Source organism: Bombus flavifrons, chromosome 3 (assembly GCF_040668555.2).
Source record: "Bombus flavifrons isolate JBK064 chromosome 3, iyBomFlav1_principal, whole genome shotgun sequence".
NCBI classification, from domain to species: domain Eukaryota; kingdom Metazoa; phylum Arthropoda; class Insecta; order Hymenoptera; family Apidae; genus Bombus; species Bombus flavifrons.
Genome location: NC_138444.1, coordinates 12,094,585 through 12,122,250, shown reverse-complemented (window position 1 = coordinate 12,122,250; position 27,666 = coordinate 12,094,585). Strand labels below are relative to the sequence as shown.

Here is a 27,666-nt window from a genome sequence, read left to right as displayed (position 1 = left end):
TATTCGTTTTTCGGTACTGATGAGGTTAACGGAAACTTCTAACATGTGTTTAATATAGAAATAAGTATGCGAATTATATGTAATTTGTTCTGACAAAATAATTATAGAATTTTACACCACAAATTGTTATTTTGTTCAAAACAATCTACGATCATCCTCACCTGTAAAAAAGATTTATCTTTAAATAATGTTAATTATTTATCGTTTTAGTTAAAGAAATAATTATAAATAAACAACAAAATTGTTCTCAAAATAATGTTGCTGCACCATATTTTGAGGTGCTGTTTCTTTGATGAGGTATCAATAAATAAAAAGAAACGCGTGAAAATTTGATAAAATGATGATATGATATCATGTAACAATGACATGAAAGCGTAAATAGAAACTTCTATTTTTTACTTTTCTATGAACATTTTGTCGTATCACGATATGTCATAATGATTTATCAACCGTTTCAAGTGAAAGCGGGAAAAATATTGCATCATGCAAGCTCGTGAACACAGGATCATATATATTGTACGCATCCATTATCATCGCTCAGTTGTTCTGTGTGCTTCTATCACAGCGTTCATATCATTAATGCTAATTTCCAACTCGTTTTGTTGTTACTTTTTCATCTTCACTTATTTTTTCACGCTTGAATATCTTTCGTGGTGATCACAATATTTTTATCTTAATCCCATCATCGTCTAGGCAGCAACAAATTGCAGTTTATTTATTCAGAAGGTACAATATGTTTTAATTTCATAAATTTAAATAATATATTGCATGTTCTTTCTTTATTGCATTATAGTGAAGGTAATTTGCGAAATGTTCTATAATATAGTCGAGCAATAGATGATAGATCAAGCAATGTAATTGTTGAAAATAATAATAGGAATCGTATTAATACATAACTTGGTAAAATATTTAGAAAAAATGTAAAGAGAGATATGTATAAAACTATAAAATAAGATTGTAAATATTAAAATTTTGTTTAATAAATGGAGAAGTTATAGCAATTCTGAATGATTTATATTTAAATCACGTATTACAGTTACGGTGAACCATTAATTCGTCACATTTTCGTAATAGATTTGCCCTAATTTAATCATTAATAATAGTCGAATTATCTAAATCCTAGATAAGGTTATTGTGCGATGTAAGTACGTTACTTCTGGGACGTCTTTTATATCGAAAAAGATATATATATATATATATACATTTATTTAAAGATGTAAAAATATATAGGATACATATATATATATATATATATATATATATATGTATCATATATTTTACATCTTTAAATTTTCCATAAATGTATAAAAGTCATTTCATATCTCTACATTATTTCTGATAATTCTAAATCCACTAATAATAATAATAATAATAATTTCCTACTGTATACAGGAGGGGACGGAAGAAAATTCCAGATTCATATTTGTGTACGATAACTACATTACATTAATAGTAACTTCGATGTACTAAATATTTTTTACCATGCTGATAACTGTCATCTATAATATATCTTTTCATAACTTTATTCTTTTTATCAATTATAGCTTGTTTCTTTAGATTGTAATATTTGTCTACTTCATATCCTTCAAACTTTCTTTCGTCTTCCACTGTACCTTCATAAAATCCTTTAAAAACAATAATAGATTAATAGATAATAGATAAAAGTAATGTATCCGTCTGTAGATAAAACGTCTATCTATCAATCAACAACTTTTATGTATGTTTCACAACCGCGAGTCAATGACGTAATCCAATAACCAAGTTCACTCTACTATGTTTTATATGAAAACATTTTCAGTGCCTTTGATTGAAAAAATCGAGAAGAGATGGATTCCATATTTCGCACGAGGTCGTTAGGTACAGCTGCCGAAGGTGTTCGAGATCAGTATGCTGACGGGAGAGCAGCTAAAGTATGGGAAGTGTTTATAGGCGATAAAAATCAAAGAACTCAGAATTATCGTGACTTTTTGGTCGGTATGCTGAGAGACAAGGGATGCAAGAAAATTTTGGATGTAGCGTGCGGGACTGGTGTGGACTCGGTGATGCTACTCGAGGAGGGTTTCGAAGTGCTCAGTGTAGACGCTTCGGATAAGATGTTAAAATATGCTTTGAAGGCACGATGGGAACGCAGGAAGGAGGAAGCGTTTGACAATTGGGGTAAATACTGTTTTACCGTAGAATATATGCATATACGGAGTGTTCCATTTATTTCAAATGAATAATATAGAATATTATTCGTCTTGGATTCATTAATATCTTATTTATTTTTGTTGGTATAAAAAATCCTTTAGATTCAGATAAATTGATTTAGAACAACGAATATAGTTATTCGAAAGTAATTTAAAATATTAATGAATGCAAAATAAATCGAACGCACACTAAATAACATATTATGAATGGAAACGTTTTTTATTTTTTGAATAAGTGAAAATAGATGAAAATTGATTCCTAAAGATTACCTCAGCTTGAGATTAATATTAATGTTTTTATTTGAAACGCAAATCGTTTTTAACGGTAACTGGATAAATTAATAAATTCGATTATAATCCTCAATACCATAAGGTATATATATGTATGTATGTATACTAATATTAGCTAATAATTTATATCGCAAATGATATTACTCTTTTCTAGTAGATTATGAAATTTGTTACTATTATGAAATTAGCTAATTAACTGAAATATCAATATTGAATTGTTGTTAGTTTCGCAAAGTTCATAGTTCGACCTAGTGCGTATGCGATTAGCGGTTATTGAGGTGAAATTCCCTATGTGTATTCGCTGCATACGTCGCGTCAGAAGCAGATCAGAACTGCGACTTATAATTTATATAACGCGACATTTCATAGTTTTCCATCGTCAAGAGAAATACAGAAAGGCAACTATATGATGAAATCATTAACCCGATATATTCCTCTCCTTGTTCGAACGTTTATGTGTACTGTAAACCGTTATTGCTTATCACAACAAAGTGCAAAAGATTAATACCTTATCGAAGGTCAATTCTTTCACATAGCTGTTTTTATTGTTTAACTGTTTTTATTTTTAATTTTTTTGCTAAAGATTATACTGAATTATTGTTGACCCAACCTTTTTACACTATAAGTTATAAGTTAAGAGTCAAGTTTATATTAACATGTTGGCTGTCATATCTTATATCTTGCAAAACAAGTCATTCTTCATTTTTTGCAGATATAGATGTGATACAATTAATATATAATAGAAGTGATACGACATGTTTATAAATAAAGGAATTGTTGTATCCAAAAGATTGAGGATCCAATTGACGAATTATATCGAGAGTATTTGCTTTTTATTAATGTAAAATTAAGATTTTGAGTGTTTCTTTTAATTTGAGAGAAGAGTAATAAAATTGAATATCTTGGCAATGTATTAATTCTTTGTTTAATGGCGTTCTGCAGAGATTGAAGAGGCGAACTGGTTGACTTTACCAAAGGATATTCGTCATTTAATAGGAGATGGATTTGATGCAGTAATTTGCTTGGGGAATAGTTTTGCTCACATGCCTGACACTTTTGGAGATCAAAGAGAACAAAGGTAATATTGATATATTTTACTCCGTATTAATGTATTAGTAGATTGCAAGTGTTTTCTTTTCAACTTCGTTATCGAATGTAGGCAAGCATTATTGAATTTTGAACACTGCGTGAAACCCGGTGGCTTGCTGCTGATTGATCACAGAAATTACGATGATATAATTGATACTGGAAACGTACCGGCAAAATGCATATATTACAATGTAAGTATACTTCAGAAACTTCGAGTCTATAAACAAATAAATTTTCGATCTTTTTCAAAAATTATATACAAAATTCCATCTATAGATGCGTCTTAAATACTCTAATGCAAAGCATTCAAATTAAAAATATTCAAATTGAAAGTATTAAAATTTGAGCCCTCGAATTTAAACGATTCAATTTTGGCGCCAATTTTAGAACCATTTTTTATGGAATTTTAGAGTCAACGCACAACAAACATTAAATCATCGGTACTATTCGTTTCGGGAAAACCAGCGATCGTCACCTTGGATTATATGATAACCTTGGATGAAGGGGAGGAAGAGCAAGAAGAGCAAGTCAGCGAATTCAGACTGTCCTATTATCCACACAGGTTAAATGTGTTCAAGGACATGTTGGACGAAGCGTTCCATTACAGGGCCAAGCATACTATTTACGGCGATTTTAAACCTTTGGAAGAAATAAAGAATCCTGGTTTCTATATCCATGTAATGGAGAAACCAGAATATGCAAATTTAATAAAACTATAATCATTTCAACGAACACAACTTCGTCGTGGAGTTCTAATTTTCAACGTGTTTTATTTATTTTCTATTTATTTCGTACATTCCTGGAAATGCTATTTACATTTATTTTGAGCAGCTCAGTCTGATTTAGTTTATCCTATTGGGAACTCTTGCTCTGTATCATGATTTTTATAATTTATATACTTTTTTGTACATTGTAAGAAACTTTTGCTGTGTTCGTTTTATATATATATATATATATATATATATATATATATATATATATATAGAGAGAGAGAGAGAGAGAGAGAGAGAGGGAGAAAGGAAAAACTTATATTATATAATATTAGTTGTAAGTTCACACTGAAAAAAGATGAGCAATAAAAAGAAGTAGAAGGAAAAATTGTGATTGATTCAAGGATCGATTCGCAAATAGAACAGCGGAGCTCGGTCAAGTTTTAATCTTTTTTTATTATAAGTTCGAAAGCAGCTTTCTTTTGAGTATTCTAGCCAGGCTTCGTTCGATGCTACAATTTGATCTCTCGACGATACGATTTTTCATCTTTTATCTTATGTCTTTTTTTTTTGTTTTTTCTTTAAGTATATTCGTCTCGGTGGTTTTTTGAGCGATCGTTGACGCCGATTCTGAACTCCTTGATCGACCCTTCGCTTCCGACCGTCGTTCGAACGTTCCACGCTTCGCAAAATAAGATCAGGAAGACCAGTGAACATTAGACCACGGTAGATTCGAAATTTTGGTTAGTCTTCACGGTTGATGTTTCATTTTACGATGTATCTGCATAAAACAAAAGAGCTCCTCAAGTTTTAACCTCATCATCGATACTTCGATTCAATCGTCAGTGGCGCTGTTCAAATACCATTTTCCTAAATTAATATTTCATCTTAAATGATCCTTTAAAAGTCCTTCATCACATTCTAACCTTAATTTCACGTTGTCTACGCCTTTTATAGGGAAGAACCATGCAATACAATTGCAATAACCTTGCAATCAATACAATTTCTTAAGGATCAATATCGTCTAAGTCTAAGCAATCTCAATCAGAATCGGGCATTACTGATTTAAAAGATTCAATATTTACAGAATTCTGTAGTAAATCGATCCTTTGAGAGAAGATTTCAAGGTTATCTTAAATAAAGACGATTGAGCTCGAAGGATGATCACGATCGTAAGCATTTTGCTCTTAGAAAGTGCAGCTTTTTATTTTCGATCGAAGCTAGAGATTTTATCGATTTAGATCCTTTCAAGGAGAGCTTTCGTCGTTGTTATCAATCGTCGACGATCGCTCGAATTGAAAACAACAACAAGAACATGAACGCGGCGAGGAGCGTTCGCGTAGGACCATTCGTTCGTCGCGTTTCGTCTTCTCTGAGTCGCGTCGAGATCGCACGATCGGATTCTCACAAGAGTTCGCAAACAGCTCGGCTCCTGTCGATTTTCCAACGCCATGAAGATCAATCGATCATCTGATCGTTTCACGATACAGATTTCTTTTATTTCGTTTCGTTCCATTTTGACTTTGATAGAAAAATGGAAAGTTTATGTTTACAACCACTCTCTTGGTTTACGTACAACATTGTGATACGCTGTTGTTCGTTACAGAATTGCAAATACGACGTGCTTTTTTTTTTTTTGTAAAACAACGGCGTTTCGATTTATAAAAGAAACATATCGTCATATATAGGAGCGTGAAGCTTTGTTTTGCGGTAACCAAGAGAGGTTATGTTTGCTAATTGTTTATTAGACAGTCACTTTCTATCGATTAGAAAAGCATTATATTAATCTAAGGTATTGAAAATCGTTGATTGAGAAACGAATTTTCTTCCGGAGGATGAAAAAAAGATTGGCGAATAAGCTGAGCGATGGTAACTGGAGATTGATCGATTTTTCGTGGCGTTCGATTACCGAAGAGCAGTTTCCGGAAATGACAAGGACAGAATTTACAAGGCCGAGGACTTGATTACAGTGCAACGAATTGCCCATATAGAAAAATGGACGAAGTGTTAGTTATAGCAAAAATTTGTTTACCCCCCTTTTCTTTTGTTTTAGTAGTAATCATAATAATGATCATAATAATAACCATAATAATATATATATATTTTTTTCTTTATTTCTTTGTTATTCCGCCGGATAGCTACTATATAGATTCTCTTAATCATTTTCACAAAAAATTCGATACGATCACGGCTTCTTCGATCGTCGCGGCGATCACAGTCGTCGTCGTATAACTTCCTTTTTTTTCTTTGCAACAAAAAGAATCTGTCATTCTTTCATATTGTTTTTGTGATTTTTATTTTAGAGAAAAAAAAGATTAAGATATCAGATTCAAACAAGAACAAGGCATCCGCTCGTCTCCTTTCTTTCGAAACGAACGAGCGGGAGTTTCACAAAGAAATAAAGACAAACTTTCGTTCGTTCGTAAACTCGTCGTTGACAAATCGATGACGACGACGATGATGACGATGACGACGACGATGACGACGACGACGACGACCCGTGTCGCGACGCTCTCCACTCGAGTACGTCGATAATCCGTTATTGCAAAGTAGCTGATATATAAAAAATTGTAATATCACATGTTTACCATATCTTCTTTCGTCGTGTTGCCTGTTTTCGCGGCACCATATTCGACAACAACCCGCCTTGTCGGCATTTAGCTTCGACGCGGACACCAATTGCGCTCCTTCACCTCCGTCATCTTCGATTTTCTTCGAGAAATCGTTCCGTGCACAATGTGCATTGCACATACACACACTGTTCCACGGGAAAAATACGTGATGGAGGTTCGTCGTTGCAATTACCAGAGACGCGGATCGATCCACACTGGCGAAACACTCAAAAAGACCGCGTTGTCAACGATTCCAACATGACGGACCAATAAGTCGATCATATGTCGTCCACCTCGATCATTCGTGACTTCGTTATCAGCTTCGTTCGAGCTTCGTCGCGTTGAAAATTGGCTCGTTGCGAACTGGTGCTAGAATGTTTCGATTTTGTCGAACATCACGAGTGGCGAGTCCGAATAGAATGTAAATCGGGGATTTTATGAAACCAATATGGCGCTGGGCTTATCGAGGAGATGAAACGCGTCGTCAGTCTTCGATATTTTCGATGCAACGGTTTACGGATACGTTTGGTGGTCGACTTACCGGTCACCAATGGAACCGCCCGACGGAGACGAGGATACGTGCGCGAGAAGAGAAGCTCTCGGATAGCGAACAGAGCGAGTCCACTTCCCCGCCATTCCAATATCGCCAGTATTAGCAAATTTTAAAATGCCAATTCGAAACTGAAATTGAAATTGCGTGAGTGAATATTTCTTGCAGAATTTCAAATATTTTCGTCGAAATTTTTATAAGATTGAAAAAAAGGATTTTGTAAATTAACTCCTTGCCTTATGATCTTTTCAGTAGATACTCAAATGAATATTTTTGTAGCACCATGTCAGATGATGTGTTATGGATATGTTATATATAATTTGCAGTTTGATTAAACATTGTTAAAGTATTCAAACTTCATTACGAGTACAATATCCCTTATTGAATTACAACTATAATGTTTGCCACGAGTATGATCCGATGTTAAGGCAAGGGTTAATTTTTAAGGTTAGTATGAAAATGGTAAATCGATTTGGAACGTCGGGCCGATAGACTGGATATGCAGCGTTAAAAAGGAGCAAGGCGCACCGTTCCCGACAATAATTCTCGATCGACGCGCGTCAGCTGCTGTAAACGTTTCAACGGCATGTTAAACTTTCGCGTTCGTTTTAAAGTGTATAGAAACTACGATAGAGCCAGCTATATCGTCACCGCCGCTAAAACCTAATTAACAAAGTCCTCGTAACTGCTCGATAATTCAACATCTTTCTCTTCATTTTCTTCATCTCGTTCTCGGTAACATCGTGAAATTAGAACTATTTCTGCATTACTCTTGTACGCTCTTCGTCTTCATGCCCCATACACACACAAACAGACATTCTCGCATTCTTTCTTCCATATTTTTCTCTTCTATTTAATATTTATAGTATTTACACGCGTAGATATCCCTGTCAGCGCGTTTGCCCGTGTTCCCTTCGTTTTTTTTTCATTTGTTCATTTTGAATCGTCGTGGATCAACGTTCAGTGGTATGTTCGGGTCTCGACGATCCGTGGTTCCCCTTTAATCTGAATTGCGTTCAAATCCGGATAATATTACGCGAATGATCGATATTCGTTAATTAATAACGCCAAAAAGCAATGCTTGGTTCGTTAGTTCACAGAATTTAACATTTTAACGATTTAACTTTCTATATATATACTACTATAGTGACCGTAAATAAAGAAAAGTAAACCATAAGCAACCATATGTTCCGCCATATGCAATATAGATACATGAGGGGAATCGCGGCGTGGAAAAATGATATACATGTATATGTAACCTCAAAAGCTCCTTCGTTCGCATCGTTTCATCTATATATGTCGGCTTAAGCTAACGAAATATATATATATGTATATATCTATCAGAGGCTTATTCGATTAATCGCAATTCTCTATTCGTGAGATCAGTACTTTCCATCTTTGATTGTCCTTCAGAATTGTGTTATTCAAAGTTCTTTCTCGAGGCGGCAGCAACAGAAATACAACATACATATGCATATGTGTGTCTCTATTTCTGTGTGTGTGTATATATATACGGATGTATGCATACGTGGGTGATATATATGAATATTCTCGTTGTCGAATCGAAGTTTTTCTCGAAACAGAAAGCTGCGCCGGAAACCGAGAAAGAATTAGAGGAAAAGGAAAGAATAATCGCGATATGATATTTTCTTCCTGCTTTTTTTTTTAACCTTTTCTTGTTGCAAACGCGTTGACACGAACCACGCGTCACTTTATCAGTTTCTTGTTTTTTCTATGTATATTATATATATGTATATGTATATGTATGTATGAATATATATACACGTGTCGTAGTTACAAGATATATATACACCTAATATTGCTGTTTGGCTTCTGTGAATGCCATGTGAACGCGGGATTAGGTCATGTTCTGCAATGTAACAAAGTACACGGAATCTTTGAGTTTCCGTAATGGCGTTTGACATTTGTCATTATTGAAATATCGCGACCGTAAGTTGCAGCACTTCAAGTTCGGTCAAAATGGAGAGTTTTATTTACTTATCTATCTTTTTTTTTTCTTTCATGCTCTTTTCCTTTCCTATACTTTATTCGTTCTTTTTTATATTTTGCTTTGCTAATATTTAAATCTCGCGCGACCGCTGCACTGGAAATGCAGCCATTCGAGGCGTGGTCGAATTGACTTTTAACAATTTATAATTATTCATTATCGTCGCGTCATGGTGGGTTTCGGGAACCATTATCGAATTAAACGTCTTCATTGAATTTTATTTTATATTTCTTTTTTTCTAAGAATCGAATAGAAAAACTGGAGGAACGAGGAGAAGTATGTTGTTTAACACGTTTAAAAAAATAAGAATGACCTTTGTCGGTAGCATCTAGGCACCTACGAGAACTGGTTTCTTGGTGTACCTTGAATTCTTTCTCGTTGAATAGCTTCATAACCTCAATTCTTATTATCTGTCTTGAGACGTTTAAGAGGTTGATGGATCACGAATCGCTTTACGGGCAAGGTCTCCTGAAGAGGGTAGTGAGAATACTTTCTGATGGGAAGCTTAGAAAAATGCAAGGGTGACCATGAGAGCACTTCCGGTATTAATTTTCAAATCATTTTCATCTAAATCTATTGTAGGATTTCTATGTTTTTTTTTAGAAAGATAAAGAAACAAGATGTGATAATACCAAACTGAAAAAAATATAGTGAACATACCACAATAAGCAAAATCTAAGTGACTAAACTTAAAGTTAAAAACAAATAACCTAATTTCAAACCTGGTGAAACAAATTTAGCTCTGAGATTTAAAATATTCAATGAATGTCCTCGCAACATCGTCACGATTAATTTTCACACAAATTCACGCACTTGTAATCGATTTTTAATCATGTACACGCATACATACGTACATAAAGCATACACACACGGTTCATTGAGACGAAACTATCGAAAAGCCATCGATCAACGTTCGCGAATCCCGCTTTTTCAAAGCTATTGACTGAAATAGAGGAGAGAAACAAAAAAGGGGAAACGGTAAAAAAGAAGAACACGGCACCATGGTGCAGCGATAGCGATGCAACGATAAACGACTTGGCAACGTGTCTCGACGCCTTTCGCCTCTAATCACAGAGCTCGACTGTCCGAAAACTCAAATGCAAAGAACATCATGATACTCTACCTATACTAACTCTTACTTTCTCAAAATTTTCAACGCTCTTATAATAATTAGTCGTCGAGCCTGAACCGTTCCAAGCAATTAAAGAATCGTGTAGCATTGTTCATTTTATAGTTGGACCGTTTATTAACAATTTTTTCATTCAAGTTATATAGAATTAATTAAGGAATGATTAAAAATGAATGAAGAACGTGAACGACGATTCTCTAATTGCTTCAAGAGTACATATACATATATGTATGTATATATTGTTCTTCGTCTTCTCTTCACTTTATTCTTTTTTATTCGTTTCGTTTCATATACTTTATTCTCATTCTCTTCCTTATCGTTTCTTTCCTTTTCTTTTCTTTTGTTGTTGTTGGTTGTTGTAGTTACTTAAAATCTATCGCGCGCAACCACGAGTCTAGCTGATATCTCCTAAAGATGCGTGTAAACCTACGATTACAGTGTGTGTTACCTTACGTATTAGAACGCGAGTATTCTGAATTTTGTTAGTTTCCATCCTCCTCTCGTTTAAACGTTCGATGTCTCGAAGAAGCCGTCGCAAGCAGTATATAATTCGATATACTTTTTTATGTATTTTTTCTTTGGTTTACTTTTTTGCTTTTTAATCGCGTGTTTGGCCATGCAAAAATATGCCAAGTTGCATTATAGTAGCGGGATCGTTTCGTCGGCACATCCCTCTTTTATTTTTGCTCTCTTGTGTTTTTTTAATCTCTTTTATAGAATTTCTTTGTTTTTTTTTCTTTCGTATTAAATTCGAACGACAATCCCCGATCCATAACCTCAAAAATCAATATCTTTTTCCCCGTGTCGGATTCGTTCTTCACGCGTACCGACGAATGCTCGCTAAAGACCAGACGCGAAGCGAGTAGCGAAAATGCAGCATGTCCTTAAAACGTACGCGGTGAAATTTTACAGGTAGCTTACTCTACCGGTACACTCGTCTCATTTCGTTGAAAAGAGTTCGCTGAAACAGCCGTCCTTCTCTTCTTTAAAGAAACTAGAAATCTTAACCTCGACACAACTTCCATTTCTTTCCGATTATGATAACTTCCAAATAGCTATTTTCCTTTTTCCATCGATTAGAATAGGACCAGCTCCGACGATCCTAACCAATCACATAAAACTTTCTTAAGTCACATCTAATTGCACCATACTTGACCCTAACCTTAACAAAATTATTCCAGAGAACGGCAGTTCGTTCCAGCGATTCTCGCCAGAATATCAGCCTCGAGACGATCGTCCGGAGCCTTAAGAACTTTCACAAGTATTCCCTAGGTCTGGGCGGAGGCCGTTTTCTGTCGGACCTATCGCTTCTGTCCGTCACGGTGATGTTCTGTTCCCTGTCATCCGTGCACTCGAGCATCTGCGTGGTCTCTGTCGCCTCCGAAGGACTAATAGGCTGACTAGCTAACGGTGCCAACGGTGCAGCTCCCTTGTTCCTTGATTTGCTTCTTCTCTTCCTCAAAATCAACGGTCCAAGGGATGTACCATCGTCCCCTCTGGAAGTGGACGCCTGGGCCAGTCTTTCTAACAACTCTTTACTCATTTCCCTCGAGGAAGTCTTATAATCACTACTACTGTCCTTCAATCTGTCAGACTGTTGCGATTGATGATGGTGATGGTGATGATGATGATGCTCTTGGGATTTGGAGCTTCTCTCTGTGGTTGTACCCTGCTCTCTGTAACCTTCGGTCGTCGACGTGGATGCAGTCGCTATAGAAATTTTCTGCTCTGTGCTTCCCCCAGGTGTTTGCGTAGCCTGGGAACCCTGTTGACAGCTAGAAGCACTTTGTGGTTGACTGGTTGGCTGAATCTGCGAGGAACCGCCGCTACCACCCGTTGAAAAATTGTTCGAGCCCTTTTGCTGCGGTGGAGTAGCCGCAGGAAGCCTTGTCATTAGCGTCTGCAGCATGTCCTCAATCTTTGCTAATCTTTGATTGACTCGTTGCACTTCCAGTTTCAGATCAACCTTCACCTCGAGCACGGCAGCTAGGATTTCACGATCGTGACTCGGCTGAGTGGTAATTAGTCCATCGTCATAGCTCTCCAGTCGGCGAAGCTGGAGCTGCTTCGAATCTGCCGCATTCTGCTGCTGTTGCTGCGTCTCTTTCACGTTTTCAGCATCACCTGATTCTTCGATGGTACCGGTCAGCTTACCGAATTTTGGGAACACCTTGTTGCTACCGGCACTAGAACTGGGACGGGTGTCCCTGGCGCTTAAGGATCGTTTGAACGTATCTACCCCGGTTCCCGTCTCGCTTCCGGAGTCCAGGCTGGAGCTTCCTGTGAAATTCAGGCTTTTTTGTGATGATTTACTTCGCTAAAATATTTTATTTCAATATTCTACAACATTGTAAATAGCTATTCTAGCCTCAATTGGTATCATTGGATCTTGGATATATTTAGTTTATAGGTTAGGTTTATTACTAACATTATTGCTTAGGTTTGATACTATTAATGATATTCATCGTGTAATATGTAGAATGGAAGTATATGAAATGGTAGTTTTCAATTACCTAAGAGTCGTCCCCACTTCCCGGCCCGTCCTTTAACAGCAGTGTTCTCGTCCGCTGTGGAGAGTTTCCTGGCGTGCGAGGATTCACCCTCCTTCCCATCCTTCCCGTCTTTTCCGTCTCCTTTCTCCACGTCAGCATTGTGTCTCTCCCTGCGGAACCTGGATAGAAAAAAGTAGAGAGCGAGAACGCCCGTGTTTAGTCGTGTCGACGTGATTCGCTTTTGTCTATTTACATTACTGGGATTAAGAGGCCAGTTTCACTAGGCGATCAATTAAATAAAGGGGGGAATAATAAGATTACATGGTGTATACAAATCATGGGTAGGAGAATAATATAGTACATATTTAAATTTGTTCTTTTTTTTTTTTACATCCAAAAGTTTCACATATGTACGTATTTCTTCTTTTCGTTTTTTTTTTCTTTTTTAGGTTAGGTTGAACTTTTGTGAAACTTTTCTGTCCCTCGATCGTGTGTGATCGATAATCATCATTCAGCGGCAGATTTTTGGGAAGGATAGATACGTATATATGCAAAATATATATAAATTGATATATACATAGGTATTTATATACATTTTACATATATAGTCTTGATATTATTTTTGGTTAGACGAAGAACAGTCGTCCTTTCTTTCTTTGCTCTGCTACTGGTGCCGCTTTTGTTATTGGTGGCAAATGAGACAAGTTCGTTCTACTGAGGCTAGAAAAAGGGAGACAGCTCCAGCGGTGTTCACGAGCAACCTACTTTGATGTGCCTACGGGATTCGAAAGAAAATATTCTCGGTGGTGATAAGATGCCATTAAGACATACGGGAAAACCTGGCAGCGTCGATGAACCGATTGTGGCCTCGTACCTATCAAAAAAAGAAAAAAAAAAAAAAAGAAAAAGGTAAGTATAAAATAAAGCTCTTACTGAAACATACACTTAGGAATACGTACATTGAGAAAAGAAATAAAGAAAAGGCCATAAGTAGATACGGGAATGAAAAGAAAAATAATGTTGCACATGTTACAATTTACAACGAAGGTACGAAAGCAAAAATAATTTTGGAACTATGAGAGGACAAAGGCTGTGCACAATGATCCATCAAATTAGTACGATCTATTCGGAAATTTTGAAATTGTTTGAAACTTGAATAAATATGTTTGGAAAATTTGTAAGTTTTCTTACACAAAATATTGAATCATTCATCTTTTTTCTCTAACACTTTGTTCGACCAAAAGAAAGATATTACTTGTTTCAGTTTCAATAACGATTTGGAACTTGTACAAAATTAGTGAAAAATCGAAGAAATGAAATTTGTCATTTTTTTTATCTGATCATAATAATTCGATTATTTACTGTTGTATTTGATTGACGAAATTTTGAACGAAAGTTTCGTGGTGAAAGACACAGGACGACATTCTTGTTGGTCGAAATCGTGATGTCTGATTTTCTGTCATGAAAAGTCGGGACACGTTGTCACGGTAATTTTTAGGCTGAATTGGCCGACTCAGAAATTTCGTGCTTGATCCGTAATTATACCGTTTGCCCGTTGAGAGCATCAAAGTTCAAATTACTGGTTATCCACCGACGTACTCTGATGGGATACGAGCGAAGAATAACAAATCAGAGTACGTAAATAGGAAAGTAGTCTTCGGCATGCGTATCAGTCTGTTCCCTTCGTCGTTTCATTGTCCTGGGAAAATAAGCGGATTCTTCCCGCGGGATTTTCTAGAAGAATGCTAAAGAAAATGAAAGATCGTGGATTAAGAAAATATAGAATAGAATTTTTTTTACATAATTTCTCTATTAACAAGAATTTCTTAATTTATGTAATTAATACCGATCCGTGGTTAATATGAATTTTCAAAATGTAAATCTTCCAAAATTTGCTGGAAAATTAAGGAAGAATGTATTTCTTAATTTCCAAATTCCACGAAAATCTAATTCGTTTATTATACCAAGTGAGAAGCAGAGAATTTCGGTGAAAGTGGTCGGTTTATGGTCGGATATGATTTGCCTCTCCTGGGCTCCAAGATATTTTTTCTACTTATTATTCATGAATCTTTCAAGGTTCTTCTAGAGATATTACGAAATGTACAATATTCTAAGACAATTTTTCTATTAGTAACAATTTTCTAATCTCACGAAAGGGACATTTTTAAAGATCGTGTCGAGCAGAACACTGAAAATTCCAACAATGATGGCCAATCTGTGATCAGACACGTCTTTCTTTCTATTTTGTCCACGATGTTCCAAAGCTTCCTGGAAACATTAAGAAATTTAAAATAGGATCTTGCAAGATTATTTTCCTAATTTAGAAAGTAATGTAAAAATTTGTTAATCTTAGAAAAAAAAAGTACCGAGTAAAATACTGACAATTCCAATATGCTGGTGACCAATTTATAATCAGATTGTGATAATTTATTCCACAGATTTTCTAAAATATAGCTGGCAAAATATTTTCTTGTTATCCACGATTCTTTCAATATTCCTCTAAAACAGCAAAAAATCATAAGCAACCAAATATTCTCAATTCTAAATCGCAGTAACCAGGTAAATGATAAGATTTCGCACGATGGAATTTCTATTCGGCCCCAATCGTGGTTCATCGACGCAACGTTAGATGATACAGTAGTATAAATGGTAAACGAGCTGCCTGATTAACTGTGGGAATGCCATCGAGCGATCAACTCGCACCACTCGATCGGAATAAGGCCAGAGAAGAGAGAAAAAAATAAAAAAAAAAAGATAGAAAAGAAAATGAAAAAGTATACCGCCACGTTCGTCCTAACCTCTTCGTTCTAAATTCAGTATCATTATTAAAAACGTACTCTACGAATCTATCATGCACGATAACATGCCACGGTCGAGGTTTCTAAAAAACGGTCGATTAAAAGTTAGACAAAAATTCGAATAATTGTTAGAGGATCGTTGGCAGTCTGGCAGTTTTTCAAGCAGCTACTTGGCATCGTTATATATATGTACATATATATATGTATTAAAATATACGTATACATATTACATATATATGTATATATATAAATACAGGTGACAAAGAGAAACTTGAATCCTAGAGTGTGTACGTCACATGCATTCGGCGTTGCATAAAATCGTAAAAGGATCGGATGCTCGAGGCGCGATGGAGGACTCTGGTATTTCTTTCAAACGGATTCGTAGACTTCTTAGTTTTTATAAAAAAGAAAAAAAAAATGCGAGGTACTGAGAGAAAAAGTGGACTAGTCCTAACACTTCACAAATTGGATAATTCTCTATCTAAAATATATATGCAAATAATTCAATGCAACAACTGATTTCATTGTATTATCTGGTTTGATTTGGAAACAATGAATTATTTCTTACACTTTTCCACGATTCATCCTTTAAAGCTACTATAAAAAAAGAGTCACGTCTGTAGTATCATGACATTTTGCACCACTTTATTCTGTTTCCATTTTAGAAATCAATGAATTCAGAGTTAAATGTTTTATTACTATTCAATATTAGGCGAAGTAACCTTGAAAGAAATTTCACCCAATAACAGTTTTTAAGAGTTAAAACAGCTCAGTGCAATAAATTAACACATATAACTACCGATCTTTGATATGGTATACGCAATTAATTGGAACTAAGGTAGTGTGATGAAAATAGATCATATTTGTTACAATAAAAGTAAATACTACTGAAAGTTAATACTATGAAAAACAGTTGCATGCTTTTGGTAATCGTAAAAAGCAAAAAAATACTAGTCATTTTGACTGATTTAGTGATTCTAGTATTAATGTAATAAATTCCAATGTAATAAATTCACGTTCAGAAAAAATGTGACTTGGTCCATTTTTGCTCTCAATAGGTCATATCGCTCTGTTAACGTTAGCGACTGTGCCGTTTCATCAAGAACAAGCAATAAAACAGTAAAATTGCTCTTAAATAATAGAAGAGATTCGAAATTGAACGAAACAGAGAGCCCTCGAGTTTGCTCTATACAAATCCTGGTTCCACTAAGAATATATAATATACGTATATATATTTATGGTGGGAGAAAAATGCGCATAACCCTCTAAAGCCGTATATCTTACAGCACTCTAGCATTCGTCAGAACTGCAGTGATCGTTAAAAATGACAAATATTGAATATAATGGCATCGGGTGATGTGTACGCATCTATAAACGATGCGACTCCTGGGTAAATCGATTTCATCATTTAAATATCATTATACCAAAATTATTAAAGGACGACAACGAAGACAAAAAGAACGGTACGACAATATTAGGACAAAAGAAAGAAAAAGAAAAAAATGATACATATAGAGTGATAAGAATGTCGAGAAATGTTTACATGGTGTAATTTTTGAATAACAAATCAACGAAGAAAGTTCAGGCACAAGAATGTTGCTTGAACCTTATGTTTGAAGTTATAAATAATTTAATTCTCTGCTAGAAATACACCGTTAGCTGCGTAGATTTATCCTTCTCAGTCTATCCTTTTAACTTCTCAAAATTGTCCTCCCTTTTAGTTTCGGGATTAAAAACATCTTGAAATTGACGAGTCATATTTCCTGTGCTTTATGGAAGAGTAATTTTAAAGTTGGATATATTGTTAGTCAATTTCCACATTAAAACTATCTCTTCATTTAATTCTCGAATGAAATATATGTATATTTATTAAATATACGTCACCTTCTCGAACATCTAAAAAATACCAATGGTATAAGTTATACAGTCTAATATTAATGAAGTTAAATTAACATAACAACTAAATTATATTTATTTCTTACAAAACATCGCCCACGTATTATCTATTTTCAGAAAGCAAATTTTTGTATCCATCTTATCTAACCTCACCACATTTTCCTCACGTAGTTTGCCCTGTCTCAGAGCGACAAATATGTGATCTACGCAGTAATCCATGTATTACCAACGTAAAACCAAATTGTTTCTAACTTGAAAAATAATCCTCAAATGATATTTTTGCACAGGAACCCTCTTCACTGTCTCAATATCTAGGCTCACAACATGTAAAATCGCCCGGGTCTTATTGACATCCTGCACAATATAAACAAAAGAAATATATATAAACAGAAGAATGTTTGAAAAATAATAAATGGAAAAAGGTATATGGTAAAAAGATGGCGTAAAAGGGTTCCGGTTAAAAGACATGGCAATTCGATTTACCCAGGTTACTTCGTAGACGTGCTGAGTGAGAATACATATCAGTTTCTCTTTCAAGCGTGTGTACAGCGATTGCACATCCGTGATACCCTTCGAAACCTTTTTCTCGAGAAAAATGCGTATCGGTCGCCCCCGGAGGAGACGTTCGCGCGAATTGCATAAAATAGGTACGACACGACCAGAAGAGGAAGAAGAATAAGAAGAAGGAAGAAGAAAAAGAAGAAGAAGAAGAAGAAGAAGAAGAAGAAGAAGAAGAGCAAATAAAAAAAGATCGGTTTCGCGGATCGCATTCGTTCGATTCAATTTTCTTTTAGATACGAAATTTTTTTTTTTTTTTTTTTTTTTGGTTCGACGTGTTTTTTGGTTTCACGGTTACGTGCAAATACACGCGATCGGAATATAGAAAAATTCTGCACGGTCCATCGTTGCCGGTAAGCCGCTCGTCCCGAGGTGGATCGTGTCGATCTAAAAAAAAGTTTTCTGTTTCTCGAATCTCCACGTAAAAAACGTTCACGCTCTCTCAACAATTGCTCATCCGTGATATATAAATAATTTAGGCAGGTATACATGTACAAGATCGACCCGTATAAATATGTATATATACATATATATAGTAACGATAGTTATAGTCGTATAGTTGACGACTACAGGGGAAGAACACGATAATTGAATATTTTTACGTACATATATTAATTATTTTGATTAACTGTATATTATACACTTTCACAGGGAAACAGCTTTAAAAATCTATGTTAAAAATCTATGATATGTGCTATTTTTATGCCTTTTATAATTTCTAAAATATCATTTTAATTTTAGACTTATTTTTTTAAATTTAACTTTTAGATTAATTAGCCAGTTTTAAAAGACGTGCACCTTTAACTTACCAAGTTATTTCTATTTCTAGTCATATCAGAAATTTTTCTGCTTAAGTCACATAAAGTGACTTTAAAATCCAGATACTACTAAAAACTATAGTTATCATGTTTTTCCCTTGTGTGTGTGATCTTCATTTCTAAAAATATAAATATATCTAGGGATAAATGTATGTACATATGTATATATACATATATACATGTATATATAATATGTATGTAGAGAAAAATCACAGTTGCGAACAATAATAATAATTATATATATATATATATATATGTGTGTATATATATAACGATATACAATTATAATAACGATGGTTAAATATAATCATAATGAGAAGAATAATTAATCGAATCAATATAAATATAGAGTAATAATAATCAATAATATAAGAGTGTACGTAAGAAGTAGCAAAGATGGCAATAAAAAGAATGAAGAAAGATAAATAAATACGTAAGAAATGAAATTGCCTAAAACTGGGCCAGGGCGGCAGGACGTTCACGGTGAGCTCCTCGTCGGAATCCTGCTGGGACCGTCCATTTGCGGCCCTGCTCACGCCGATCTGGGCATCCCCGTCGGTCTTGAACCTTTACGGACAACAGGCCAGCCAAGCAACGATCAACAATCAACAATAATTTACCACAGCATACGATACGAAAATTTTCTAATTCTTTACTTTTTTTCTCATATTCTTTGCATTGATATAATCATCAATCATGTGTGCTAACATAATCTCTTTCTCTCTCTCCCTCTCGCACACGCTCTTTCACGCTCGTGCTTTCGCTTTTTGTAATGTTAGTTAAGAGTATTATTGATTCAATAGTCTGTAATTGGCGCCCGAATGTTTCTTCTCGTATCTTTATGCGCGTGTATTTCATAGATTTTAGGACTTTCTTGTTCTTTATATTCTTTTCTGTGTTTAATTTTTGAGCAATGAATCTTATAAGGCTTGAAATACACACGTATAAGAGGGAAAATATCGTTCACACGATCCCATTCTCGCTCCTTGTTCTCTCATTCGATATTCCTAGCGAGATTGCGCTTTAAAAAAAAGATACATATATTCGTCAGCCTGTTGGATTTGCGAATACAGACCAGCTGTCCACTCTGCACGGCCTTTCACGTGATCACAGAGAATCGAGGCTAACGTTAATTATCTCGTGAATACGTATTCGTTTTTTAAATAAGCTACCTTAATAGCTATCCAGTTTAAAGAAGGTCTGTTTGAACGTTCGTTAAGATATGCTTTAAGTAATAACAGAACTCCATAGTCAGACGTAAGTTCGTAAGTCCATATGATTGATGCCTTGATTTATTTACGAACGAATTCGTATCCACCAAAATTAATTCTAATTGTAACATCGTAACCTCTCGCAATGCTTCTTCATTCGACAACAAAAAAATCACAACGAAACCTGTAAATTAAAAAAGATTTTTTTTAAGTAAAGAAAACAAAGGTATTTTTTTACTAATATAAAATTTGATTTTTTCATTGGAGAATGAGAGAGAGAACACTAAGAGAGGCGTTAGTTATTTAAATAGAATGGATCGGATGTTATCCATTCGAGCTTGACAGGCAACAAATCTGTCCCTACCTCGAGAAAATTTTGCGCACCAGGTGATCCTGAGCTTGATCTAACTGCGGCTCGTTTTTCCTCCTTTCAGCCAGCTCCTTTTCTCGACGGACATCCGCTACCTTCCGGAAGATCAGCTGCACAAAACGATTCGATTCCATTTTATGCGCTTAAATAAGCATAATAACAAGTACACTAGCTCACGAAAGTATTTCAATATCCATGGAACATATTATATGTGTTACATGAAACATTTGAAAATTCCAGACTCGACTATTACGACTGTATTGGTAAAGTTTGAAACAAATCTGAAAATATATGCAGAAAATTAAAAAAATATTTGATAGAAATACATATTCTGCAGGAGTCACAAAAGTATTTAAACAATCGATTATTCGCTATGTTAATAAACTACGATATAACAATGAAACGGTCTTTAGTACTAATTGTATATTTAAGACTATTGTTAATATATTATTCATATTATATACAAGTTTCTCTTTACTAATGTATGTTCGCAACAAATATCTTTTTTTATTAATTAACTTTTACATACATTTTCATATTGATTGCAGATTTGACAGATATAATCGTAACAGTCTCGTCTCATTACGATGATTATATAACCTCAAAATGTTTTACATAACGCGTGTAGTATATAATCCGTTTTATCTAATACATACAAGATATACAAGTTCAAATTGTCTTGAAATTGTATCAATATAATCACGACAATGCTATCTCATTACTGCGTTAATGAAATTTCAAAATGTTTTACATAACACATACGATATATACATAACATATGATATATATCTTGATATATCCATATATAATCTGTTTTATGTAATCAAATGTATACAATTTCAGATTGGTTTGAAATTTTATCAATATGATATTTGTATCTCATAATAATAATAATAATAATAATGAAATCTCAAGATATATGTATAGTATATACAATATGGACATAAATGTTTTTCATGGTATGTGTTCAAATACATTCATGATCCAGTGTATATCAATTAGCTTGCGAATCATCTTATACTTTCTAATATTTTCTTACATCTTGTATTTTCTTGCATTTTCTGCAACATTTGCAGAGTATGGAATTCGTTATGGAACGCAGTATGCTCGGCGTAATTAATCAGGATGAACGACACGGCGCAGTTGGAACGACGAGCGATTATTTATGGGGCCCGGAACAATTATTTATGCTCTCGAGTCGCTCCTTTGCTATTATTAATGGTCTAGAACGCGTTGGACCCTTTATCGGCTTTTTTACACCCCTTGCTATGTAGGTGACCATTATTCGAGTGTTAATAATCGTCCTTACGCTTCCACATCATATATATAAAACTATCGAAATAATCGAAGCATCCTTATACAAAACACAAGTGTCAAAATTAAAAAATTTTTGCCTCTTTTCTAATAAAAAATGTTTTACTTGCCAATGGGAATACATACTGCAGTATAGTAAGTAAATCTCTGCACAGAGTAATCAAACTTGTATATTAAGAAACACCATTAATCTTCAATATAATAACGAAAGAATGTCATGTATATACTTACTTTAGGTCCAGCAAGAAAACTATGAAAAACGAGAAAATGCTTCGAATAACGTTATGGTAGGGTTATTTGAGTCAGTAGCGATATATTACATAAGTATCAATAAAATAAATAGCAAAATAACTTGTAGGAATAAAATAATACACACACACTACTGAATTATGATAATTAATCTGTTTTTAAATATAAATCGTTTAAAAATTGTTTATAAACGAATTTTACGAATTCATTTCACTTAAATAACCTTACTTTTCAAGTATTACAGTTAACAGTAATGCTAATAGGTAGCACGAACGAGTAAAGAACACTTAAGTGCTACTTCAAACGATGTTAAAATATATGTACATCAAATATCACTTGGAATATTTTAAAATACGCTTTTGTAATGCATTCTACTCAAAAATGAAAAGAACGTATTAAATAAATATATTTTTAATTTACTATACTTATAGGATTTGTAAATTTAAAAATGAATGGCATATTTAGTTTTCTTTACAACTAAAAGGTGGTAAATACAGAGTTCTCTACAAATATAATTTTCTTTTTCATGAATGATGGTGAATAAATGTAAAAAAATAAAAAGATCTTTTAATACATTTCTTATGATTGAGCAGTTCAGAAGTCACATTAATCAACTCTATCAATTGAAAAGTACAGGATAGTGACGATATTAAAAACGCCATTTTTAAAATTTACCTTGAGATTTATCATTATTCGCGTGAATTTCTTGCGATAAGTAAACTGACCGAAGCATGGGAATCAGATATTATTCGTATACTCATATAACAGATTGAAGAAATTAATAAAAAGTGGAGTTGATTAGTTTGGCTTCTGTAAATGTATATCTCTATCTATAAATAAATGAAATTTCGAAATACTAAAGTCAGCTAACTTTTTCTCTTTGTCCTAAAGAAATTTGATTTTTAGCACTTACAGTGTTTCCTACAAGGATGCTTCGATTCTCAGATTCTTTGAACACAACTAACGTTTCCGGAGATGCGAGATGATCTTCGTTCGTTAAGCTTATTAAGAAACGAAATCAACGTAGGTAATTTCAGTATGTAATAACTCTCTATGTTTTAATATTCCTTTACTGGAATAAAACGTAGATAACTCGGGTAATTGAATTTTTTCAGGTAATCCAGTTTCTAATGCCGGGAAAGCGACGCTCCCCTGCTATTTCCTTTTTTCCGGATAGAAAGTTGCAGGTTAAGGGTGGGAGGTTTCGTTTAACTTTACTCTGCACATGCGCGAGTAGAGCAGTCGATAGGCGCACCGTGAGCGCACTAGTAGCAGGTTACTTGCACTTGCGACTAACCTCAAAATATCTTATTTATTGTGTCGGCTCGGGGAAGCTCCCGAACCGCACGAGTTCCGTTTCGGAACTTTGTTTCAGATGCTTGGTGATCCATTCTGAAAGAAAGTACGCGTACTTGCGTACTTCTATTAACGTGATTCGTGTCGAATCGAAGTTTTCACTGGGAAAACTGAGGTATATGGATTGATGTGGAAAGTACTCCTCGCGTTCGAAAGGTTTGTAAATCCTTATTTTTTTCCAATTTCTTACGATTACCAGTGATTTCTAAATCTAGCGACGTATATTATCGTAAATAGCAATGAATTGGAAAATATGCAAAGTAGATCGATTGTTTGATAGTCATATGTTTATACAAGAATGTTTTCTTTATTTTTTGACAGTTGTATGGAACGATTTTTCTGAAAGTAATCGATTTGTTTCAGATGGGTCATGGTTCGAGCCGTTCTGCTTCATCCGCGAATATCCTCTCCGCGGAGGAGCTGACCTTGGTGGAGAATCTGTTCAAGTCCATGTCCCGGAGTTCAGGCTCTATAAAACGCGAAGATATATTCAAGCACTGGTCCAGTCATTTGGATGATGTACTACTGCAATTTGTAGTAAGGTTCCTCTGTCATGAACCAGGAAAGAGAGTGTCAGCCATAAACGGAGAGAATTTTGGGAGATTGTATGTATTTGCCATACGTGGCAGTCCGGAGGAGAGGACTAGCCTGATTTTCAATGGCTTCTCGGAAGAGGAGCAGAAACATGAAATACCCACTACAACGTTCCTTCAATATCTTCAAGCCACCATTAATTCCTACTTGAGACTACAAAAAAACTCTGGGAATGCACACTACTTAACATGGAGCAGCATTGGCTGCACAGTAAACACTAGGAGAATAGGGATGAGATCCAGAAGTTTGTGCGTAGATCTAGTCAAACATGGTGAGACACTGACCACCGAACAAGTAGAGAACTGGTTCTCTACAACAACTACTTTCAATATCATACAATCGCACGTTTTTCAGTGCCTTTTCTTGGTTTCTCAGAAAAAGGGAGACAAGAATGCAAGCAGTAGAATAAATGATTTGAACCTCTTGCCAGGTTGCAAGGGTTTGGAGAATATACCACATTTTCCAAGCATTCTGGGATTGGGCGATGTTCTGTTCTTAAATCTCAGTTTGCCTCATGAGCTTCGCAACGAATGGAGATTTTTATTTTCCAGTCAAGTGCATGGAGAATCATTTTCCACTATGCTTGGAAGAATCACCATGCAAGGATCGACTATTTTAATTCTTCAGGACACTGATGACCATGTGTTTGGAGGTTTTGCCTCTGATAGTTGGAGAATTGGACCAAATTTCATTGGAAACCAATCTTCCTTCTTATTCAAACTTGAACCAGATATACTTACATTTCCTTGCACTGGTTACAACAACCATTTCCAGTACTTAAATCTTCATCAACAAACTATGCCTAATGGGCTGCTCATGGGAGGACAGTTGAATTATCCAGGCTTATGGCTGGACTGTGAATATGGAACTGGAAAATCAAGCTTGTCCTGCACAACCTTTCAGAATTATGTGCAACTCAGTGGCAAGGAGAATTTTAGGATTAAACACTGTGAGGTTTGGGGTGTTGGTCCTATTCCAGAAGTCGAAGAAGAAGAACAAGAAGCAAGGTCAGTTTTGGATCAAGATTCTACCTCAAGAGTCATATTAGAGATGTCTGGTCGCAAGATGCACAGTGACGGATTGAGAGAAAAGAAGGAGTAATTGTGATATTAGACATTTGTTGAGATAGTATGGAAAAGAGGAAAAAAGGAAAACATATCAGGCTATTCAAAACTGTATCAGCTTTGTAGAAACAAAAGGAGGTCATTGTATAATGCAATACCTGTAAATGAAAAAATAGAAGAAAAAGATGATTCTCTAGTTTTTGTGGAATTGTTTCAACAGAATAATATTAATAGTTACTAAAAAAGATGATCAACAATCGCGTTCTTCAAGCATTTTCTTCTGGTTGTTTGCTAGCTGATCTTTTTGAAAAAAAATTTCATGTCCCTGTAACGGCCTGATCTCTCGTACTAATGTCATTTCAAATTGACTCTACCATCGATGGAGCAATATTAAAACAAATATATATATATATATATATATATATACAGAGAAAAAAGAAATGAAAAAAAATATTATACCGTACGAGTTGCTGTGTTTTTCGAATGCCTATTATCTAGTGCCTGGTGAGTCATCAATCATTTTTAATCGGACTTCTTGATATGCTGAATAAAGTCTATCGACGAGGAGAAACTTGTACAACACATGTTCATTACTATTGTTACATAAGACTGTGTGTGTTATTCGTATATGAGTCGGCTGGCGGTCAATGTTCCCTCTGTTCTGTTGAGAGAACAAAGCCAAAGAGCAAACATTGCACTGCTGTTCAGTATAATGCTAAGAGTTCAATAAAGAATTGAAACCTCGAGATTTCAAATCTTTTCTTTACCCTTCACTTTTTGCCTTTCTTTATTGCAAATCAATTTGAATTTTTTTTAATCATCTAATATTTCAATTTGGCAAATTTCAAAATAGCAATCTTCGAAGATAGAATTTCAAATTAACTATTTTGAAGATACTCGGAACTTCAAATTAGTGACTGAAATTTCCAATTCGTGATTTTTGGAATCACTAATTCCACTTATTGGCTTTGAAATCCCCAAAATAAAAAATTAACGATCCTTAAAATAATCAAAGTTAAATTCTAAGCCATCAAAAGTTAAAATAAGAAATTTTTGAGAGAAAGAGGACCAAAATTCCAAATTGGCAACTTACGATATCATCAATGCTTCAAATTGGCAATTTATAAACTCAGGAAAATTACAAATTCTGTAAAGAAGTTATTTAAAACAATATGGAAAGATATTTAAAATTTCAAACGAATTTAACATCTAAAATAAACAAACAGCAGCACTTAATCTGTAAATTAAGTACATCTGAAATAATCAATAAAACAAAACAAAAATAAAAATAAAAGCAAAATTTAAGAAACACTCACCCGATGGCTAAGGTTGTAGGTTAGAACGAGGTTCCTGGCAAAAGAATTGGCGAAAGCCTGATAAAAATCCAACACCTCCAGCAACCGATCCCTCTTGATCGTGTGGAGATCACAGTAAGTAAGAGCTCGAACATTGGCAGCGCTTTGTCCTACGGACGGGTTTGTCCAGAAGCTGTCGCCGAACACGTCACCCTTGCCGAGGATCGCCACGACCTCGTCATCCTGTATCACCTCGAGACTTCCGGTCACGATGAAGCACAACGAATCGATAGACTCGCCTGTGTGATACAATAGATCGCCTGGCGCGCTGTGGGACATCGTGAAATGCATCGCCAGAGCACGGAGGCAGCCATCGGAGGCCAATCTGAAGACAAAAGTGTATAAATATGATTGTACATATTAATTATAAGTCATTATAATTACAAGTCATGATATAAGGATTACAAAAATCAAGACATATCGATAAAAGATACATGAGTACTGTACAATTTCTCAAAAACGAATGGCTTAGGTATATAATTAATTGTAAACTGCAGGACAAATTTTGTTAGATTATACGCGCCACATAAGAACATCTCTATACAAGAATACACTAAAATCTAAGAAAAGTGACGAAGCTTGCCTAAATGCAGGGTGTTCGTTGAAGACCTTCCTGTTCAGATGAACGCAGATATCCGCCTTCATATCCTTGGGGCAATAGTTAAGTACCTTGTCGGTGTCTAGGCCCTTGGTCATCGCCCAGGTGCTCACCACGTAATCCATCACGCGTTCGCTAAGCGCCTTCGGCACCTCGTGCAGCTTCATGAACTCCCTCACGTTGTTCAGCATGTCGTGATATTTGGCCGTGGCCGATGTCATCTGTTGGATGATCGTAGTCACGTGACCGAAGATCGTGGCATACAACAGGGCTGCAAACAATTTTACAGGTTTATAGATCAATTCAAATAGAATTTGATAACGATAAATTAGCTAAAACGATAACGCCTGATTGTCAGTCAGGAAGACACCGATTTAAACTCTTTGAGTTTCAAATAAAATTGTAAGGTGCTCGA

At 35.0% G+C, this 27,666-nt stretch overlaps 3 protein-coding genes and 1 long non-coding RNA gene across 18 annotated transcripts in view; 3 read left to right on the top strand and 1 right to left on the bottom strand.

Annotated features, from left to right (window-relative positions):
* Positions 1-262: 262 nt before the first annotated feature.
* Gnmt (Glycine N-methyltransferase) lies at positions 263-4,325 on the top strand. 2 transcript variants are annotated; one of them, XM_069109950.1, is made up of 6 exons: positions 263-726; positions 1,684-1,717; positions 1,799-2,157; positions 3,423-3,558; positions 3,640-3,760; positions 3,980-4,325. In XM_069109950.1, the coding sequence occupies exons 3-6, from the start codon at positions 1,827-1,829 to the stop codon at positions 4,286-4,288; spliced, it is 897 nt and encodes a 298-aa protein (XP_068966051.1). In that variant the 5' UTR covers positions 263-726; positions 1,684-1,717; positions 1,799-1,826; the 3' UTR covers positions 4,289-4,325. The 2 variants fall into 2 exon arrangements, with proteins under 2 accessions (XP_068966051.1, XP_068966050.1); XM_069109949.1 differs by lacking the exon at positions 1,684-1,717.
* A 216-nt stretch (positions 4,326-4,541) lies between these two features.
* eag (potassium voltage-gated channel protein ether a go-go) overlaps positions 4,542-27,666 on the bottom strand; it is a 145,295-nt gene continuing 122,170 nt past the window's right edge. For 8 of the 13 annotated variants that reach the window (XM_069109933.1, XM_069109937.1, XM_069109939.1 and 5 more), the window contains 7 exons: positions 27,237-27,522; positions 26,615-26,978; positions 20,716-20,831; positions 19,574-19,707; positions 13,836-13,944; positions 13,092-13,249; positions 4,542-12,858 (listed from right to left, as the gene is read on the bottom strand). In XM_069109933.1, the coding sequence (XP_068966034.1) occupies positions 11,834-12,858; positions 13,092-13,249; positions 13,836-13,944; positions 19,574-19,707; positions 20,716-20,831; positions 26,615-26,978; positions 27,237-27,522 (2,192 nt within the window). In that variant the 3' untranslated portion in view covers positions 4,542-11,833. The remainder of the gene's footprint in view (positions 12,859-13,091; positions 13,250-13,835; positions 13,945-19,573; positions 19,708-20,715; positions 20,832-26,614; positions 26,979-27,236; positions 27,523-27,666) is intronic. The other 5 variants (XM_069109943.1, XM_069109941.1, XM_069109942.1 and 2 more) reach the window with 2 other exon arrangements.
* On the top strand, positions 13,249-13,843 carry LOC138178272 (uncharacterized). Its single transcript, XR_011172660.1, has 3 exons — positions 13,249-13,411; positions 13,520-13,612; positions 13,701-13,843. It is a non-coding gene; the product is annotated as an uncharacterized LOC138178272 (long non-coding RNA).
* On the top strand, positions 22,959-26,044 carry LOC138178268 (MTOR-associated protein MEAK7). 2 transcript variants are annotated; one of them, XM_069109947.1, is made up of 3 exons: positions 22,959-23,307; positions 23,400-23,796; positions 24,004-26,044. In XM_069109947.1, the coding sequence occupies exon 3, from the start codon at positions 24,004-24,006 to the stop codon at positions 25,333-25,335; it is 1,332 nt and encodes a 443-aa protein (XP_068966048.1). In that variant the 5' UTR covers positions 22,959-23,307; positions 23,400-23,796; the 3' UTR covers positions 25,336-26,044. The 2 variants fall into 2 exon arrangements, with proteins under 2 accessions (XP_068966048.1, XP_068966049.1); XM_069109948.1 differs by having other exon boundaries at positions 22,959-23,311.

What these genes read in the sequence shown, in the direction of transcription:
- LOC138178268 (XM_069109947.1), top strand. Translation starts at nt 24,004, where the DNA reads ATGGGTCATGGTTCGAGCCGTTCTGCTTCATCCGCGAATATCCTCTCC.
- Gnmt (XM_069109949.1), top strand. Translation starts at nt 1,827, where the DNA reads ATGGATTCCATATTTCGCACGAGGTCGTTAGGTACAGCTGCCGAAGGT. An exon ending in GGAAGCGTTTGACAATTGGG is followed by an intron (nt 2,158 to 3,422) that starts GTAAATACTGTT and finishes GGCGTTCTGCAG; the next exon opens with AGATTGAAGAGGCGAACTGG. An exon ending in CAAAATGCATATATTACAAT is followed by an intron (nt 3,761 to 3,979) that starts GTAAGTATACTT and finishes ATGGAATTTTAG; the next exon opens with AGTCAACGCACAACAAACAT.